The sequence below is a fragment of the Sebastes fasciatus genome, chromosome 3, assembly GCF_043250625.1.
Source record: "Sebastes fasciatus isolate fSebFas1 chromosome 3, fSebFas1.pri, whole genome shotgun sequence".
In the NCBI taxonomy this organism is placed as follows: domain Eukaryota; kingdom Metazoa; phylum Chordata; class Actinopteri; order Perciformes; family Sebastidae; genus Sebastes; species Sebastes fasciatus.
Genome location: NC_133797.1, coordinates 34,243,383 through 34,263,421, shown reverse-complemented (window position 1 = coordinate 34,263,421; position 20,039 = coordinate 34,243,383). Strand labels below are relative to the sequence as shown.

General features: G+C 41.1%; 1 protein-coding gene across 1 annotated transcript in view; it reads right to left on the bottom strand.

The window, feature by feature from the left end:
- Positions 1-20,039, bottom strand: part of LOC141764865 (alpha-1,6-mannosylglycoprotein 6-beta-N-acetylglucosaminyltransferase B-like) — a 133,369-nt gene that overhangs the window by 76,381 nt on the left and 36,949 nt on the right. Inside the window, exon 3 of the mRNA XM_074630523.1 lies at positions 11,241-11,391. Coding sequence (XP_074486624.1) covers positions 11,241-11,391 — 151 coding nt within the window. The remainder of the gene's footprint in view (positions 1-11,240; positions 11,392-20,039) is intronic.

Sequence of the window (20,039 nt, the reverse complement as noted above, 5' to 3'; positions counted from 1 at the left end):
CTCAATTTAAAACAAAGTGCCCAAGCTCTAATCAGCGATTCCTCCTCTCCCGGTGCTATCACCTCACTTCAGTCATGGGCTCGTCTCTCTCCTCTCCAGTTATTCTCATCTTTTAGTTGTGTCTCATTGTTGTTTCTACTTTTCTTTCCTGTCTCACTCTTCTCCCACTTGCCTCTCCTTCTCTGCATGCCCTCCCTCCCTTCTTACATCTCAACAGATGTAGAAGTGTTAGTGGGAGATGCAAATTGTTAGACACTTGGTTGGAGCGTGAAATAGAAAAAGACCTGTGCTGTTAATACCACTTCCTCTGTAGGATGAGAGACTTCCTATTCACATAATAAGCTGGGTGGGAAATGTGTGTGTGTGCGTGTGTGTGTGTGTGTTTGTTGTGTGTATGTGTCTGCATCCGTGTGTGTGCTCATTGTAGTTCCGCATATTTCCGAAGCATCTGACTGCATGATTGCACGTCACGCAAGGCCAAGCCTGCGTACCCACACATGCTCATACTGCTGCTGTGCCCATTATGTCCATTCAGATGACTTGATTTCAGTGTGCACCGAGTGTGTGTGCGTGTGTGCGTGTGTGCGTCTTCCTGTTTCTCGGTATTGTCTAATCAGCAGATGGTATTAACCCTCATTAAAGCCAGAGGATTAAACGCAGCATAATAACACATCACCGTAGATGATGATCAGAATTATTGATTATGTTTGTGTGTGTGTGTGCATGATGGAATACAAGGCTGCTGAACTAACTAAATGCCAACAGCAGCTGCATGAAAAATGAACTAAAAAAAGAGTAATGGGACCGAGGGAATAATGCGAGGAAAGTATGTTTGTTGCTTTACAAAGTGTAAACAAAACAAAAAGGAGGCAGCCATCAAAGTCACAGGCAGTCTCCACGCTCCATTAACAGCTTTGTAAGTGTCACTTGTAAGCGTTGCTAAGTGTGTTTGCATCCCGTATAATATGTTCACCACAACAGAGAAGTCATTATTCTCTAGTGCAGAGGTTTTCAAAGTGGGAGGCGTGCCACCCCAGGGGGCTCCAAACAGTTTCAGGGGAGGCGAAAAAAATATTACATTAGTTATCAAAGAAGATCACATACTCAACATTTGTCTGAGGGGAGGCCCACATTCTCAGACTTTGAAAATCCCTGTTCTAGAGCATGTATATTTCAGGGGCAACAGCTGTCTCCAAAACATTATCAAAATTTGCATGACATAATATTCAGTATTTCTGTTGCATAACATAAAGCTTTTTACACAGACATACACTATCTATGTATGTTAGCCTGCCTGACATACATTAAGGGATCTGGGAGTTAAAGGTGCTAATTACGGGATTTCTATTGCCTCCCAACGGCTCTCAACATCGTGAAGGTGAGCCGGCGGCTCGCAGCTAACGGTGCTAACAGTGCAAAAAATGGCAAAAGTGCTGGCAGAGCAAACAGTGTTAACCTGAGGGGGGAACTGGAGGGTGGGTGCTATGCTTCCGCGATGACGCCTTCGGTCAGGATGAGGTTATCAGCTGTAATTACCGTATTAGAGCAGTGGGGCACGCTCACATGCATATGCACTAAAAGCGGCCTACCGGCTATTCCAACAAATCAAGAAGAAGCTCGGATTACAACACACACTGAGGGAGAGTGACTGCATTCTCTGCTCAGGTAGACATTACGCCTATATATCTTTACATAGCATATATTTGTTTGCTGCTATATTAATGCTCTGGGTATCGAATTAAGCTCCTTTTAATTAATTTTATCAGAATCATACAGCTTTTGTTCATTTAGACTCGCCATTCATCCAGGATCTACATTTCCAGTATTATCAGTATTTGATATTTCTATTAATAATTGTATTTATTTTAAAATTGTTTTAACTTGTGTAACTTGCAATTTCTATTTTTTATGTATATAATGTTTGTGTTTTTTATCTTGTGTTTGTGTTTTACTGCTGCGCAACCAATTACCCTTTTGGGACAAATAAAGTGAGTGTCAAAGCAAAATCTTTTCCCAGTCTCTGAGACTTCAGCTAAGCTTAATACTCCATCCATTAATCCATCCTTTTTTCCCCACTTATGCAGGTCTGGGGCCGCTGCTGCAGCAGGCTAAGCAAGGTAGTCCACAGGGTACGTCCTTCTCCCTGTTCATGTCCTCCAGCTCTTCCTGGGGGATCCCGAGGCATCCCAGGCCAAATGGAATACATAGAGTAATCCTTTCAGCATGTTCTGGGTTTGCTGCATGGTCTCCTCCCGGTTGAACATGTCTAGAATACCTCCACACCGGCCCAAAGCACCTTAACTGACCCCCTTTAACGGAAGGGACCCAGTCCCAGACGCTCTGCGAAGGAAATTCCACCAGTAAATCTAGAGCTTTGCATTCAGGCTTCACTCTTCGACCACGACAGTCAGAGGCAGCGCCTGCATTACTGCTGATGCATCACCAATCCGCCTGTCTATCCCCATCTTACCCTCAATAAGGAGCAAGAACCCAAAATACCTGAACTCCTGCACTTGGGGATCTGACTCTCTCCAAACCCGAAGGGGGTTAATCCACTTTTTTTTCCAGCAGAGTAGCATGGCCTCAGATTCGGAGGTGCTGACCATCATCTCTGTCACTTCGTCTGCAAACCATCCAGCATTTTCCGTAAGTGACCTCCCACTTTCAAACCAGGTATGGATATGTGACGGCATACTCGGCTCTCACAATATAAGATCACTTCATAGTTTTCAGGATTGCGTTGGAAGAATAACTGCAAACTTTTCCATTTTTGTTAAATCTCCAGAGTGTAAATAAACCTTTCCAAACGCACGCAGCATGAAGGCAACCTGAAACAGAGTCGTCTCAATAAAAACATCTGACAGAACTAATTATAATTTCACTCCTCCACTCATTGGCAAATACAGCATACGCGTTAGTGAAAGTTATTACCTTATATTGTCTTATAATGAGAGCCAGCATTATATTAGGCTATAAAATCATATTAAAACATTAATATTATTACATGGAGCATTTCACAAAAGCTCCGAGCTGTAGAGGATTACAGCTACCGCGGCACCTATCCTATAAAAGTTGCAATGCATTTGGCCTGAAGGACAAAACCTTTGCTTGGTAAGCCGAGTAACCCCTGTTACTGTAAAGCTCTCTTTGGGGGGCTTCACTGTGACTGTGCAAGTTGGCCTGTATAAGACTTGACCTTCTAATCTCACCTCCGATGTCTGCTACAATGTGAGCTCGTCCCATGAGATGAACACAGAGAGAAGGAGAAAGGGAGAGTCACAGAAGGAGAGACAAGGGCAGATAAATGGATGAAAGGCTGAGAAGGAACAGGGAGGACTGCACAATGAGATCCAAAAACAAAGACAGACAGAGAAACATACAGCGTTAGAGTCGAGGAAAAAACGTAATAAAAGCAGGCAGAAAATAAAAAAGGAGATCAACCATCCACGGCAAACAGACCCAGAGCACCAGGGGGGACCTTTGTCTTAAGAAAGAGAAATAATAAAATAAAGAGATCCTCGGGTGGAAGCCAACTAAACAGCTTGACTGAAACATTAAACGATGATTATGATCAAAGAATACAAGGATATACATATTTGATGGCCCAGTGTTGCGCGCTACTCACAATGAAGCTTCCTCCCTTTTGATGAATGTAGACAGTTGGCTCTTTTACAAATGAGGGGAACAAAACAGAAATGAGGATGAGCAAAGAGAAGACAAAACGAGGGGAGAGTATAGGGGGGAGCAGAAACGACAAGATGAAATCCGCTGACGGATGCCGAGCAGAAGTAGAACACTCTGAAAGGAAGAAACTGAGAGAGAGGCGGTGAGAGAAAATCAATGATAACTACATGGAGTTTCTAAGGGTACAGAAATGTGTTCTCATGCTCTCCTTATTTCTCTCTCCGTCCCTCTCCATCTAATGAGCTCATCCCCTTAAAGGAAGAGGACAGTTCTGGCAGTGTCCCATCAACCAAAGCTGTCTAGGGCGAGAGATGCGTGTGACAAGGCGTCAGATGAGGGTTTGTGCGTTTGTTTTGCAAGCGTCCTGACGCATTTCACCCCGTGGCGTGGTGGTGTTAAAACATCACACTCCAACGCTTATTTCCACACATACAAATGCCAACACGCATGCATGAATGCACACAGACGCACACTCGCTAACTCTGTTTTTATCATGTACAGTGGTATAGAAAATACATCATCAGACTGGCACATACGGGTACTTTGCAAAAAAGTCAAGGCCGAAATAAAACCGAAGATCCCATAGACTTCATTGCAATTTGACGTATGTTTGGATTGTAATTTTGACAAGTTCGTATGGATTCATCTCTTGTTATGCAAACATTTGTTTTATACACATGTCTAATAATTATTTTGCAACCTTGCCTGAACCTGAGCATTCGCGATACCTTAATAAATTAAGATGGATCGCCGCCATGTCCCTTCAGTCTTCCCCCGTCCAACACAGTGGCCGGATATTGCTTATCCAGACTTCTATACATATTTGATTGAATCAGGTTAGGCTGAACGTTGTCTGAAAATAGCCAACTGTTTGATCTACAGGCTGAGATTTAGTTGGAGTCTGATACTGCTATAACGTTAATGTATTACTGCAGCAGCCTCCCACTCAAGCTAACGTTAGATGGCCATGCTAGTCACTGTCACCAGCATCATTTAGTGATTTACCATACTGACAGTGAATATTAATGTATCATATGTGCCTCAAATCTCAGTGTCAAAGCTTCATTTAACCCGCTACACAACAGCTTTTCGTAATTTTCTCTCCTATGACAGCAAGTTTCTTTTCCCCAAAAGGGAGTGCGGCCGCTGGAATGATGCAACGCTGGTCTGGTCTATAGCTTGGAGCCATAAAGACCCTCTATTATATCTTTTTTAGGACACGGCAGGGAAACAAATTGGAGATCAACGTTTCTGGTTTTATTGTGTTTAAAGTAGAAGTTTGGAGACATGTTTCAGCCTCTTCTCTTTACACTGTTATTGTCTATGAGGGACACGGGATTGGATTCCCTTAAAAGGGGGCATGGTCATTCAAGCCAACTCTGGATGACGTATTGAAGGTCTGATGTATAGAAAATTAGGTTTAAACAGTATTGTTTATAGGGCTGTCCTCGACCAAACAAATTCTTAGTCAACTAATGGAGTTGATTTTATCGACAGATCTGTAAAACTGAATTTCTCCACAAATAATCACACAAAAGCACCACTTTAAATCTTGTGTTTACCAGAGATGAGCTCATAAATTTCTTGGAAATAAGTCATTCAGCATGAAAAAAGCATAACAAATTACTAATCGAAATCGTAGTCAACTAAGACCAAAACGACCGATTAGCTGACTACGAGGGGGCAGCTTTAATTGTTTATTTCTCCAAATGATCCATGCACAGAGCAACTGAAATCAGGAAAGATGAAATGAGAGAATGTAAGTGTCTCCTGACTACTTCCAGCAAAGCTGCAGTATGACATTGACTTGAGTGCTGTGGAAAAAAAAGGCCTCCTGGGATAAAGGTTGTTACTGCCTGAGCTTAGATGAGTGCTTAAGGGAGGAGAATTAGGTAAAGCCAAGCCACAGCGGTGATCTTCAGAGAGCGTACGCCTAAAGGGAGACTTACCAATCTCCCCTCTCATCCGCTACGGAGTGAATCAACTCTGCATCTTTTCCCCTCCTTCGTCCGCCCCCCTCTCGTTTTCTCAGCCTCCCCTCTCTCCCTCCTTCCCTCCCTCCCTCGTTATATTCCCTCCGTTTTCTGCTCTAACGAGTGGCTGCCCCATGGGCGAATCACAGGCTGGGGCCTCAGACATCAAGTCCCATTCGCCGCTACACGAGAGTGTGTCAGCACCAATGAAGCTCACACGGAGATGAGACTCCCACCCAGTGTGTGTGTGCGTGTGTGTGCGTGTGTGTGTGTGTGTCTTTCTGTGAATGCGTGCCTGACTGGCCTGGATATGGGATATGTTTTTATAAAGCTCTCTCCTCCCATTTGCTCCTCTCCCCGCTGGCTAAAATCACACTTTACCACGTCACTCATACTCAACGACATTTCTCACACACCCCAACCCCGTTCCTTTCTCTCGCTCTGTGTATAGTATGTGTGAGTGTACGAGGAAGAGACTGAGTGGAAAATAAAAAAAGGGACAGAGATCAAGAAAGGAATAGTAAAGGTGGCGAGTAAGTGACTGAGAAATAGAGACAGGAAACGAGTAATGGAATGAAAATCACTGGACTGAAGAGAGACTTAGGTCGTCCATGTCAGTGTGTGTGTGTGTGTGTGTGTATGGCCATTAATCCTGCAGGCTATGTCCTCGGTCAGGGGTCTGTGCCCTGGTCTCATGCCCAGACTGGTTTTAACAAGTGTTACCTCAAGTGAACTAATACATGGACACACACACATGCATGATGCATTTACACAACAAACACTAACCCTCACACACACACACACACACACACACACTCGTTAAACACATTTTATTCTCCTTCTTCAGCGGGGAGCCATCAAAGGAACATCATCAAGACAAGAAGTGTGAGTGTGTTTGTTCGTGCCCACCAGTCTCCTTAGTCGATATCCTTTTCATCCGGCTTCCTGAATCAAAACTTTTACTCCAGCTATTAGAGCCGCTTCGCTCCGACGATCCATTCAGTCCAAACCCGACAACAAGGTACTCGGGAAAATAAAATGGATTTTTTTCTTTTTGTTCTGATTTTGATTTCACATTGTTCACTGCTGTCGAAAGAGAACGACTTTCAAGGAGAACTCATTTAAGAATTAAACAAAGGAATGTGAATTTCACGTAGCAGAAATGTATGTGACACATCTCTGAGCTCGGAGGAAGTTTTCCTTGGCTTGCTGAATGATGTTGGGTCTCTGTGGGGAGTTTGATGTTTATAACCCATCACGGTTTGCATCAATTTGTACAAACATAAATTTGAGACAAGCTGTCAAATGCAAATCTTGTTTACAAGTCACACATTTTCCATTACTGTTTTCGAAGCTTGATTTAAAAGTAGTGTTGAGTCTGGAAATCTCAAGCCTTGGGCCAAGAACGGCAGAGATCCCAGCTCAATATTCTTCAATGTTCAATTCTAATAGTGTCAGAAAGTCAACACAGGTTACTCAAATGAATCACATGATGCTGTACAAGTATTTTGCAAAAAGCAGAGTTTTCATCGTGTTTAATATCAACAGACACAAACACAACCAAAACCCGAGCAGGTCCGGACACGTCTGTCCGGACGCAACTGCTCGCGGTCTTTACATCATAACCTTATATACTTGGAACAAAGAACTCACCCCTATTTTCCTGTCATCATAAATCGTAGTATTCCTCAATTCTACTGGTCTCTGTCTTACTAATCAGCATATACCCTCTGCCATACATATGATCTTGGTACCTCCTCTGCCAGATTCCCTGTTTTGGGCCCCCTGCAGCTGCGAGGTTGCTTAGAATTTACATGACATCACTAGAGCTGTGAGTTACAGTGGCCAGTGTGAGTATTACAGCACTGGGGTCAATACAGCAGCACTATGATTGTATGCTGTTTCAGTAGTAAAAACAGTGTTATAGGATTAATACTTTTATCATTGTTTATCACATTTTTATATAGTTAACAAGGGATTACTTCTTCAGTAGCAGCGAAATAATTCCTCATTCCAGTAAATCAGAATGTAAACGAATTGAACTGAAACTATACTGTATACATGTATGTAGGGGTTTCAGGTTCATTTTGGTTGTTTGTAATTTTGTACACCTAAAATATTGATCCATGTTGCTTTCATTTAGTCAATTTAAGAGTCGTAAAAGAAACGTTGCAGCTTATGGAAATGTAATATTCCCAAGATAATGTAATAATGTGTTAAAATGTAAAACAATGTCCCCGTCACATCGCATTATTACTTGTTATATGATTAACCGGTCATTGTTATTTCCATTAGGGGGGTAATACATACAGGGGGTAGACAAATAAACATTAACATTTTGTGAAAATTGACCTTAACTTTAAAGTAACTAAATCAGCATTGCAATCTCCGCTGCAAATGTGGGTAATAGGTTGAATGCCGGTTGTGTGTAATGGGGCGTCTAGCCAAGCTGAAGGCATTGCTGCTGGGGGATTAAGCCTGGGACTCTGCAGTGGTGGCTGAGTGCTTTTTTTCCCCCCTGTGCCACTCAGGCACCCCAACTAAACCCTAATATAATGCTGTTTTGATGATGCACGCTATATTTCACCCCCACAAGACCAACTCTGCTCATAAAACATGCAGAGCTATTCGTTGAATATGTAAATTAAACTAGTTAGGTTAATGCAACACTGTCATTTGACATCGTGAATAATCCAAATCTTGAACACCTGCAAGTCGTAACCATGGAGATCCTTCCTATCTCTACCTTCCTTCCCACACAACGTGAACTTGGCATAATGTGCGCTGGTAGTTTTGGATGATAATGTAAAAATAATAAGCACTAATTATGTTGTATAAGTTTTATGTTTTCATAAGTATATAATAGTTGAATCCTGTTATTTGTCATCAAATTTTCAACTAATTTAAAGAGACACTGCATTACATCTCTCTGTTATTATCTCCGCCAGGAAATCATGTATTCGGTCGTATGTGTGCTTGAGTGCGTAAGTATGTCTGTCTGTCCACGGCTTGTCTCCTATACTGCTGGACTCATAAGCCTAATATTTTTAGTGCTCATTTATGACTGCATACTCAAGGACCTCCCGTGGTTGTGGTGATTCACAGTTTTTGAAAAAAAAATTTCTCATTGACTGCTGACTCCTCGCTACGCTTAACAGGCCGGTAGGGGCCGCAAGTGATCAACAACTGCTTCAGTTTGGACTCTTGGTTTCTGCTACGGATTAGGAATGGTATATGTATATATATATATACATATATATACTCTATATACAGTATAGCGGCACAAAGCCGGTGCAGACAGCTACATAGATTAAAATGAGAACGTATCCGTTGCGTGAGACAGAAAAACATGTCTGATACTGTACGCTTGCGGTCTAGACAGGAAGCAATTGTGGTTTGTATTTATTCAATCAAACATTACAGCAGTGGTCGTTGCTGACACACCATGTCCTGGCAGAGATCTGCACTCTACTGAGTGCCCTTTACTAGTTTATCAAAGTTGCAGGCCGACAGCAAGTCTCGTCTCTAAGGGCTAACTGTTCATTAACCATATCTAAAGCATGATAGTCACACAACATTGATTTCAGCTCTTGTGCTTGACCCTAATTACACCCTGACCTCCTCACTCCACCCAAATTACTCCCCCCAAGGCAATAACTAGAAATTGATTTCCGCTACAGTAACACACGCATGTACCCTCCTACTTAGAGTCACTGACAATAGACACGCCTAGCAGGACACTTCTCCCCAGTCGTTCCCTAAGAGTTGAACGGCTTCCCCTACATTAAACAGCCCATTACTAGACATTGATTGCAGTTAACACCAACGCCAGACCGTATTAATCGTTCCATCCTTCCGCTCTAGTGCCTCCGCACAGATCTGAACCTGAGCGCTTATCCGGGATCATTTAACAAGGTTTGAAGAAGTGAGGGGATTTCTGTCAGCGTGTATCACATCACTCCCCCTGCACCGAGTTTAGTCAGGCTGTTTGAAAATGAAAGTGGAGAAAATGGAGTCAGAACGGAGAGAACGTTAGATAGAAAAGACAAATTGGATGTTTTGGTAGTAACGGGGCAATGAGAGGAGCCGTTTGATAAAAGCAGTAGCTGCAAGGTCATACAAGACTTGTCTATTTGCGGCAGCGATTTTAAGGTAATAGGCAGCAATTTCCACAAGCATCCGTAAGAGGGGGAAAAAAATGAGAGTAAAGATCAGAGCGAAATACAATAAGATGAGGCATAAAAAGAAGAGAGGATAGAGGACACGACTACAGTAGAGATAGAGAGGTGATGCACAGTATGAATGACAATGAGGAATACATCTTAAATATGATGGAGGCATTATCGTATTTCATTTCATGCCATAAAGGATTGGTAATCTTCCAAAGCTCTACCAGCTGCTCTCTCTGTTTACCTGAGCTGACCAAAACACTCCTGATACTGTATCATAAAGGCATTATCTCTATGTCTATATTATATTTTTCCAGTTATAAGGGGACAGAACAATGCTCTCACTATTACAGCTATAATGTATTTTGTATGTAATTATTGGTTTCATTTAATACTTAATACTACAGTTTTGCTTAAAGGTGCTAATTTCGATATTCAGAGCATTCATATAGCAGCAAACAACTATTTGCTACGTAAAGATATAGAGGAGTAATGTTATGGCATCAGATTTACATCATACGTCATGAACGCGATAAAACATGCTCACAAGAAAATTATATTATTTAACATGCGCAGATATTAATTGTCACTCGCACAATATAAGTCCTCCCACACTAATTAAACAACCAAGAGTTGTACAGACCTGGCCCTCTTATGATTGGTCACTTTCAACGCAAACACACCCACATGGACTGCTGCATGTCCGTCCGCCATGTTGGAGAATTAAGATCAACTATTGCTCAGGTGATTCTGAACCGATTTTCATGAAATCTGGTTTGTTATAAACGTGACAAATTGAACATGATACTGGATGCTATATAGAATTAAAAATGGCTAGCTCATGCCGGCTCAGCCGTTGCCTTGTTGAGAGCCATTTGGAGGCAATAGATATACACTCAGAATGATGAGTTTGAATGAATGTTTAAATTATAATAACATATGATTTGGTGTTTTCATAGGAATAATGATGAAGCATATAACATACGGTTGCATTATTTACAACTAACAATAAGATGAGATCGTTAAGGTGGACAAAAATAGATTTTGAATTGTTAGTTGTGCACATGTCATACATTTACCATGACAAACTTGAAGCCTTACCAATTATGTAAAATACTGCCCAATCACTTCACTATCACTATAGATAAATGTTAAACATCAGTGTGTTGTTTACAGATGAAGACCAACCTACACTCATGTTTTTGAATCATGTAAGAAGAATATGAATGTTGTGTTGAAAAAAGAAAAAAAAGGCACCAAAGCTGAGTGAATTAATTTGAAAATAAATGATTTTCTCATCTAATTCTGGTGCGAGTCCCACTATAACGGAGTACTGATGAATGTAATAATAATTTTGGTGATAACCAAAACCAGTAGTCAGAGAATCAAACTGTAAAACTTAAAGTCAGCGTACCTGTTGATAGCTGAGCTGAGCTCATCCAGGCGCCGTGCGTCAGTGGTGGAGGTGTTGTCGAGTTTGGACAGGCTGTCCATCCTCTTCAGAATCACCTCCAGCATGTCACTGATCTTCCTCAGCACGCCACGTGACTCCACGCCTCCCAGCACTGAGTGGAGACACAGACATGGAAGGAGAGACGGTCAGATGAATGAAAGGCTGGACAGTGGAGTACATAACAAAGTTGCACAACAGAATGCACATTAATCACATAGCCTGCAACTCTTCTGGCTCGCCAGTTGATTTTGGCTGTGCTCTTGCTTTGGACAACTGCCTCTATGCACTTCACTGCAATGCAGATCAAAAGCAAAGCCCCTTCTGTTGTGTGCCAAACAATGCAAAATTTCTTAATTAGATTTGAGAGAAAACACTTGCAATCTACCTTCCTTCTGTATTGACTACCAGTGTTGTGCTAGCTCAAGACATTTTATGAATTCCTTTGAAATTAAAATATCTATTTAAGTGGGGTTGGTATACAGAACAGTATTTATTAAGAGTGAACTCAATCACTCCTTAAACAGTAGTAAGTGAACGGTGTATCCAAAGAAAAGTGGAGCGACAAAAGTTTGTTCTATGGTGCAGTTTGCTGCTGTCTCCTCTCTGATTAAATCAGAGTGTCACCATTAATTAGTATTAGGGGCACTCAGCATGCAATGCTCCTCAATTCATGTAATTAAAAAAATTGATTGCACAAGATTGCAACACTACTCATTAAAAAAGATGACTTTTGTTATTTAGTTTGTCAAATTTTTACTTTTTTCTAAATAGGTCAGCCTGAACCGTAACACCACTTTAAACCTCATGAGAGCAGCTCTTCTTCACTTGAGCCTGTGGACAATTCCTCATCTTAAAGTCTAAAAGTCAACAGTGTAATTATCTCTTAGTCTTTAACCTGTATATCTAAAGCTTGGTCTCTCATTTCCTCCGTCTACTGCAGTGCACTCCGCCCAGCGCTGTATTCTGATCTCTTGTCATAAACTGGCTTTTGTTCAGGCCAGACACACAGACACTCTGGAGGCTGATGTCTGAATATGGGCTTACCTTTATATCCTTTGATACCCTTTGATATGAGAATAACTTCCACCAAGAGTGATGAAAAGCCAGGAACTAATTACGCCAAAGCTTTTTTTTTTTGCTTGCCTCTCTTTCTGTCTGTGTCTCATGGCCAATTCCTTTCTTTCACCCACCAAAGAGCAGTGATGTACGTAGCTGTATGTGTGTTTGTGTGTGTGTGTGTGTGTGTGTGTGTGTGTGTGTGTGTGTGGAGACATGAATACATCACTGACCATCTGAATTGAAAAAGTGAGTCTTAACACAAGTACACACAGATGCAGCTCCAGAGACATTGAGGGAGAGCGGTAGAATATACTCCGACTGGATAAAAGGTGTGCAAGACCTCATTAGGATAATTACAGCGACACCGGCAGGGTCGAAGTGTCTGTGAATTCAGTCATAATGGCCCAGTAAGAGGAAGGTGACGGAAAGGTGGAGACACAGATGGAAAGCTTTCTCTTTTAATGTCTTTGGAGGATTTATCTTTCGTACAGTATATGCGTCTAACTCATCAGTTTTAAGTGCTCGTAGAAAAAAGGAACAGGAGAATCTTATGATATAACAATCGCTGGTGAGAATGAGAGGGACAGAACATTGTGGCTCAGGTAGTGGTGAATAACTACTTCTTTTGAGCAAAGCTCCTTTTCAACAAGCGCAGTGTGCAGTTTCATTCATTTTCATCCCACCTTCAGCACACATACTGTAGAAAGTAGGGGTGTAAGAAAATATCGCAATATTATGTTTTGCGATACTGTGTTTACTGTATCGATTTTTAATCAATAGTTTACATTCAAAGATTAACTAAGTTAGTGCTTAATGTAATTTGCAAAGATATGTGCCCTCTCAGTGGATGAGCTCTCTCAAAATAGTGCTATAATGGAGGGGAAGGTAATGCTTGATAATCTGTGTTTTGGTAATGGAAATCTAATTTCAGTGTGTACACTGTAGATGCATTTTAATGTCATTATACGTGTAAGTTTAACCCAGGTATATAATAAATCCAAATACACATTATAACACAAAGTAAAGAGTGCCTGAGGGAATCTGTCCACTTCAATTTGATGGCATCATTAAATGTGCAGAAACTACACATGATGCGGTAAACAGCCTAATAAGATACAGCTTGGGACACACAGGTCAGAGTGTATTTTTAGCCTCCCATTAGAAGACTTGCTGGGCCCATATTGACACTGCAAACACCTGGATTACGCTGTCCGACCACTCTGTCAAACCCCATGTCTGCTGCTTGACAGGCAATTACAGCCAATGGGCTCCGGTGCCTAACAGCTCCGGTGCAAGGTCATTGTCTGCCTCGATCTCCTCCAACAGCCGAATCCTAAGTTCAGTGACTTATCTCCTCGGCGACAGATGTATTCGTCTCAGACTGGCAGTGTCATGTCCTTTGCCTGTGATGGATCGCTGTGTCGCAGTGTGCCGGTGGGTCGCTCCGGTGACATCTTTGTGATTGGCTGATAATGGATAACATCAGTGTTGAGGGTCAAGCAAATTGAAGCAATGTGGCCATGCTAAGAAAATAATAATTCATTATTAGGGTTGAACAAGGGTTGTCTAATATTCAGTGTTTCTCCCAGAAATTATAGTCTTGGCAAAGCCTCTAAAAAACATTTAGATGACCCAAGGTACACACACTTTTAGAGTTTGTTTGTTTTGCTAAAATGATGCTAAATACGTCCGGTTTAATATGGGTGATTCCCTTTGTACTAGGCTGTTAATAAATATGAGATAGGTACAATTAGAAAAGTAGTATTACAATACCCTTGCTGATAGATAAGAGTCACAAACGGCTGTGATGTTCAGCCGTGCAGCAAACGGTGCAAATGGGCATCAAGGGACCCGAAAAGTTAATGAATAGATCTTTCATATGTTCCAATGGTCTAATGTATCAAATATAATTTCGAGTCAGGGGGCTAATTGTTCTCTGTGACTCTTTCTTTCTTGATGAATCTCTGTGTCAAAACACAGAAGCTGCACTCCCGTGGATGGCAAACGACCAGCTGTGATAAAGGAGGTCTGCCTTTTTGAAAAGACGATCCTCGGTGCGATTTCATTGTGTACCTTGATGAAAGACACTGGAAATCTTTTTAATGAGTTTGACTGTGGTGACCAAATACCATTCCCAATAGCTTTCTTAAATGATACCATTACATAGAAAATGGCCGGCCTTATCTGCCCTCATCAGATGAAACCTCATTCAGATCTCAGTGGTGTAATATATCTGCAAGTGAAGGACACCGTGACCACAGATACTGTATGTAATGGACACGAACGGAAGGAAGATAGACAGCAGCAGCAGATGAGATGGTTTGACTTGCTCGAGCTCAAAGGGCAGAGGAGTCGAAAACGGGGAAGTGCGTGAGCGTGACATTGGCGTTAAAGACAGCCTCCGAAATGAAAAGCATGGTGTGAGCGGGGCGCTCCTCTGGTTGAGGGACTCGCGGTTTGAGGCTCTATTTTGTTTGTTGCTATTTGTCCTACTTTCTACAAGTAATCAGAGTTTGACGTGCAGTTTGTCAATTGTGCTCAGACATGAAACATCAGACTTCTGTGGATTTACTATTCATCACAGAGCACTGCCCCGCTGTCACACATCTACGCAATTCACAACTCTTATTGAAACACTGTCATTCTTAAAGTACCGGTGCTAATAAAATGGGGTATTGTATTGTGTGTTTTTTAAAGATAAGGTATTGTGATACCTTTCTAGCATTGGTATACCATGCAACATAACCAGGCACTGAGATCGACCATCACCTGTCCTTCAAACAACATGCTGACGGGGTCAACAAAAAGGCCCAACAGCGCATGTTTCTTTCCTAAGGAGGACGGAAGGTTTTAATTATCAGACAGTATACCGGTCACTCATCGACCCAGTCCTCACATTCAACATTGCATCCTGGAGAAAAGCAAGAAAAAAACTCACAAGAATCATCAACCAAAATCACCGGCACACCTCAAACCCAACTCTCACACCTTTACAGTCATGCAGTAAAAAGAAAGGCAAACTTCATCGCTAAGGACCCTTAACACCCTCTTTACCACTCCTCCCAGCTACACCCATCAGGAAGCCGCTTCAGAGCACCTCTGGCTAAAAAAGAGAACTTACAAATCTCTTTCATTCCCACTGCAATATCTATTATACACGAGACCAAATAGACTGTAACTACTTTTTATTGCAGCTTTGCACACTGGCTCTTATTTATTTATAGAATTGTTTGTGTTTTAAAGTAATTTTATGTCTTTCATGGTTGCATGTTTTCTATGTTGTCTGTGAGTCCCTAACCTAACACAACTTTCTATCACTATGTGATAATAAAGTTCTTTGAATCTTGAAAATAACACCTGGAAAAAACTGATAACAGAAATATGCAAATCAAGATATGAAAGAAAAGCAATAATGAGATAAGGATTAACAAAGAACATGGACAAGAATCAAGAGTAAAAGCAAAGTAGCGATGAATTCCCCCCTCTGAGTATCTGTACAGCGTCTCTGGATATTGTCTGTAAACTCAATCTGATCACAGATGATATTGAAATTAACAACAGAGCTCTCAAAGGCCCCTCACTGTTGCAGGAGTTAGCCCATTGTTTGGGCGATGTATTGATAAGATCTGACTGCTCTGTGCAATAATAGCAAATAATCAGCTTTAAGGGGATACAAAAGTCATTTCATTGCTAATCATTGCAATTTGATGAAGCACAATAGCTTCTAAATAGATTTTACTGGTCCTGAAGCAACACAATTTACTGAACACAAAGGAGCTAAATGTCAAAGGATTGAAATAAAGAGTGGAATCAGGAGGTTTCTGACCTGCACCAGTAATTAATACTTAAATGCTGTGAAGCAGGGAAGTGTGAGAATTTAGGTTTAATATGCATAACTCCACTTAAAGTTGAGACCATAACTGACACCTCTGATCCTGCAACAGACCAAAGAAGTGAAACTGACCAAAGTCTACAGTATAAAAGGAGAAAAAGGCAGATGTTAGATCCATACAGAAAAGAGTTCCCCGATGACAAACAGGTTTTAAAGCCTCCCTTCCATTACTGTTAATGCCCACGGCACTGACCATATTCCCCCTACGTTAGAGAAACCTTTCTGATTAAGAGCTGATGGTGTTATTCCAGCTTTCACCTTCTGTTCAACCTAGTAAAATCCAATTCAGTTCTGCCTCTATGAATAAACATTTTCAAGTACATTTGGAAAATTACCATTGCAAATGTCATCATAAACATGCATGATAAATATTCCATTACTTGTGAGCAAGGTGGCTGGTTCACTTGCACTATGACACACTGAGCATCGGCGCAGGAAGTGGGGGTGTTGAGGGTGCTGGAGCACCCCGTGTTTTTTTTTTGTCTGTAGGCCTCTTGTTTAACGGCAATAGGAAATTAAATAAAAAATATATTATAAAAATATGAAATGGCTGTATCCTCACTGTCCTGCATTATTACAAACTATAGTAACCTGGTTATAGGTCATCATTACACTGCCCCACTCCCTCTTCCTCTCCTCGCAGTTCTCATCCATTAGCTGTGTTGTTGACTGTGTAGTTGTTGTGGCTGCTTCAAGGTACAGTATGTTGCTGTTTAAGTTTGCTTTTTTGTAAAATCAGGGTTTTCACTGCCATTGAAGCGCTGTGTAAAAAGACATGGAGAGCATCCGAATGAGCCGACTCACGGGACTGCACGAGGGAGGGGAGTGAGAACGAGGATGCTGCAATTTATCGATACAATTACCACGTCCTGCAAAAGCATATATAATATCTCAGCTGACAGCGAATCATCCACCAGTCATTCGTTAGCATGCCGGGGCGGTTGTTTACTAATGCGCACAGATAAAACAATGTTAAGTTTTCCGTATTTGCTCTTTTGATTTACAGAATACCATTTTACAGAGCATACATTGCCAGAAGAATTAAACGAAGGATGTGATATGTGTAAATAATGAAATAATTATTCAACCGATCCGGGGAAATACCAGAAGTGAACATGTCACCATTACTGTGGTGGCATCTCCCTACAATATGCAAAAGTTTGAATGCAAGTTTTACTCAGAAGTGTACAGTTATCTACTGTTACCTTTACTTTCTATGTAACGTTACTTTTGATAACGATGTTTAGGGGTCCGGGAAGAACATGAGCAGTTCTCAGCTGCCCAGCGTTAGCCTGAAACAAGTACATCAGCTAAGTTAACACTGCTTAACTACTGTAGCTAACGTTAGTGGGCTAAAGGTACTGTCTAAGGGCTGTGGTGGTCCCACAGAATAAATGAACTTAATCAACTAACTGGCGTTATTGTGAAATATAACATTAGTTGATCTAACCAGGGCAAATGACCACAAAGTAAACATCATTAATCGGTCGACATCACGAACAGAAAATGCATAAAGTGTCCTTTAACCGTGTTAACCGATTCTTAGCCGAATGCGTCATGGTTGCTCGTAGTGACCGCAGCAAACAAATCATGTAGGTGTCCTCGTAAAAGCCTTTAATTTGACTTTAATCCATTTTAATTACATACTCATCCGCCGACCATTTAGGTAAGTTACTATGAGCAACCACAGACACATTTGGCTGAAAGTCACCATTTAACACGATTAGCAGACACTGAGTCACTACGACTTGCCACCACAGTAATAGCTGGGACGCTAGATCGCAGAACACACAAAGCGGTTGCCAGATTCGTCTATAGCAAGTTTTGTCTTTAAGCTTTTTGGGCATTATCAATAGAAATAATAATGAACCAAAATGATGTAAAACCTTCAAAACTCCACAGCACCAATCTGCTAAAAGCAAATTTAACGTGTGAGTTGGATCAGCTTTTAATAGTGACGGTTGCCTCAGGAACTAAAATACCACATTTAGCATGTCTGAGCAAAATAATCTAGCCGAAGGCGTCATGAAACCGACTGATGGATAGCACCGTGTGTTGCAGTCAACCACATTTGTGAATTGCCAGTTATAACACATTGTTAATGAAAGACTTCATGTTGAATTTGCCCACCTTGATCAATGCATGCATTCATTTAGTAATAGCTGATTGATGTGTCACTGCCCTGCAGTTCTAATTATGCTGTAATGACACATTTGATCCCAAAATAAAAAATGATGAAAAAGGAAGATTAAAAAATGTTGTAGAAAAGCGTTGCCTTAACTAAACTGACTCCAAAAAACGAATATTTACTTTAATAAGAATTGTGCTGCAAGTTATTTACTATGCATGAAGGAATAATTATCTCAAGAGATCAAACAAAAGTGTTTTTTTGGGGCCTTCAGTCATGAATTCAGCACAGAGTTTCTCTACTGTCTGAGTGACTACCTGTTTGTGTTTGTAAATGCAGACTTAAGATTCAATGAGAGTCAAAGCAGTGAGCTAACAGGACCAAGCTGCTGGCATACTATTTCATGCCGTGTTTGGCTTCCCCCACTGGCACGGGGTGGAATAAATCAGCACACACACACACACAAACACAGTGCCCTTCTTTAGCCACCATATTGGAGTGAATATTTTGTGTCACGGCACATCATATTTCTCCCGAGGACTGAAATGCGTGAAGCGTGAACAGAATCCTTGTTAGTGTCTCTAAACGGACTACTGAAAACTGAGAGGGAGGCTGTTTGTGTACGTGTGCTGTATGTGTGTGTATATTTATTTGCAGGTACTGTAGCCCAGTGATTCTCAAAGTGAAAAACAAATTTCAGATCTATTCAGGATATCATTTGTTTCTTTATTTATTTTTAAAAAAGGCTTCATATTTCAAGAAATAATATTTAAATTTTTAAACCCTGTGATGTTTTCAATATATGTTATATATATATTTTTTTTTTTACAAATTGTAGCGTTTGATGTTATATGGTTAAATTCATGTATGTTGAATATGTATCTGAAAATTAAACTAATAAAATCCCTATTGTGAAAACTTTATCTACAAAACATTATACAAATAAAATGCGAAAAAATGAATTGATTCAGAATTTATGTGAAACTTTTATCACAAACATGAAACTTGACTAAGACAGTGGTTAAAAACTGCCCTCTGAAAGTCTGGGAATCGATTAAAATGACACAGCAAGGGCATTTAGGCTATGTTCAAACCGTAGCATTGGCCCTCAAAACAATCGGGCTGTCAAGTCGTGGTGCAGAACTCACTCTAGACAAACTCAGCAACGGAGGAAGCTGGTATACATTTAACGTGTGAGTTGGATCAGCTTTTAAAAGTGATGAAGAAAGTGAAAGCAGACAATTTATTTCGGCGTCTGTCGCCAGACTGTTGTTTTCCTCCATGTTGTCCTCCATAGCGCTCTGCTAGCAGCAGCATGGATTCTACTCAGCACTTCCACACTTTGACATCCGATGAGCGTCCAGACTCAGACGCATCTGTAGAAATTCGATTGGAATCGCATTTCAAACTACCTTGAAATGTGGTTTGGATCCAATTTCCAAAAATCGCATTTGCTGTCCAGACTTTCTAAAATCAATCTGGATACAATCTGGATATGACAAAAACGGATTTGAGCTACCAATCTGAACAAAGCCTTAGTCTCTCCTGTGGTGATTGAGACTATGAACTTGGGCGGGGCCATAGCCCTCCCCCAATTTACGCCCCTGTCCCGCACTGCAAACAAGAGTAGTTGAAGAAAACAACTTGTAAAATGCCACGCCACACGCAAGCCTTGATGCTC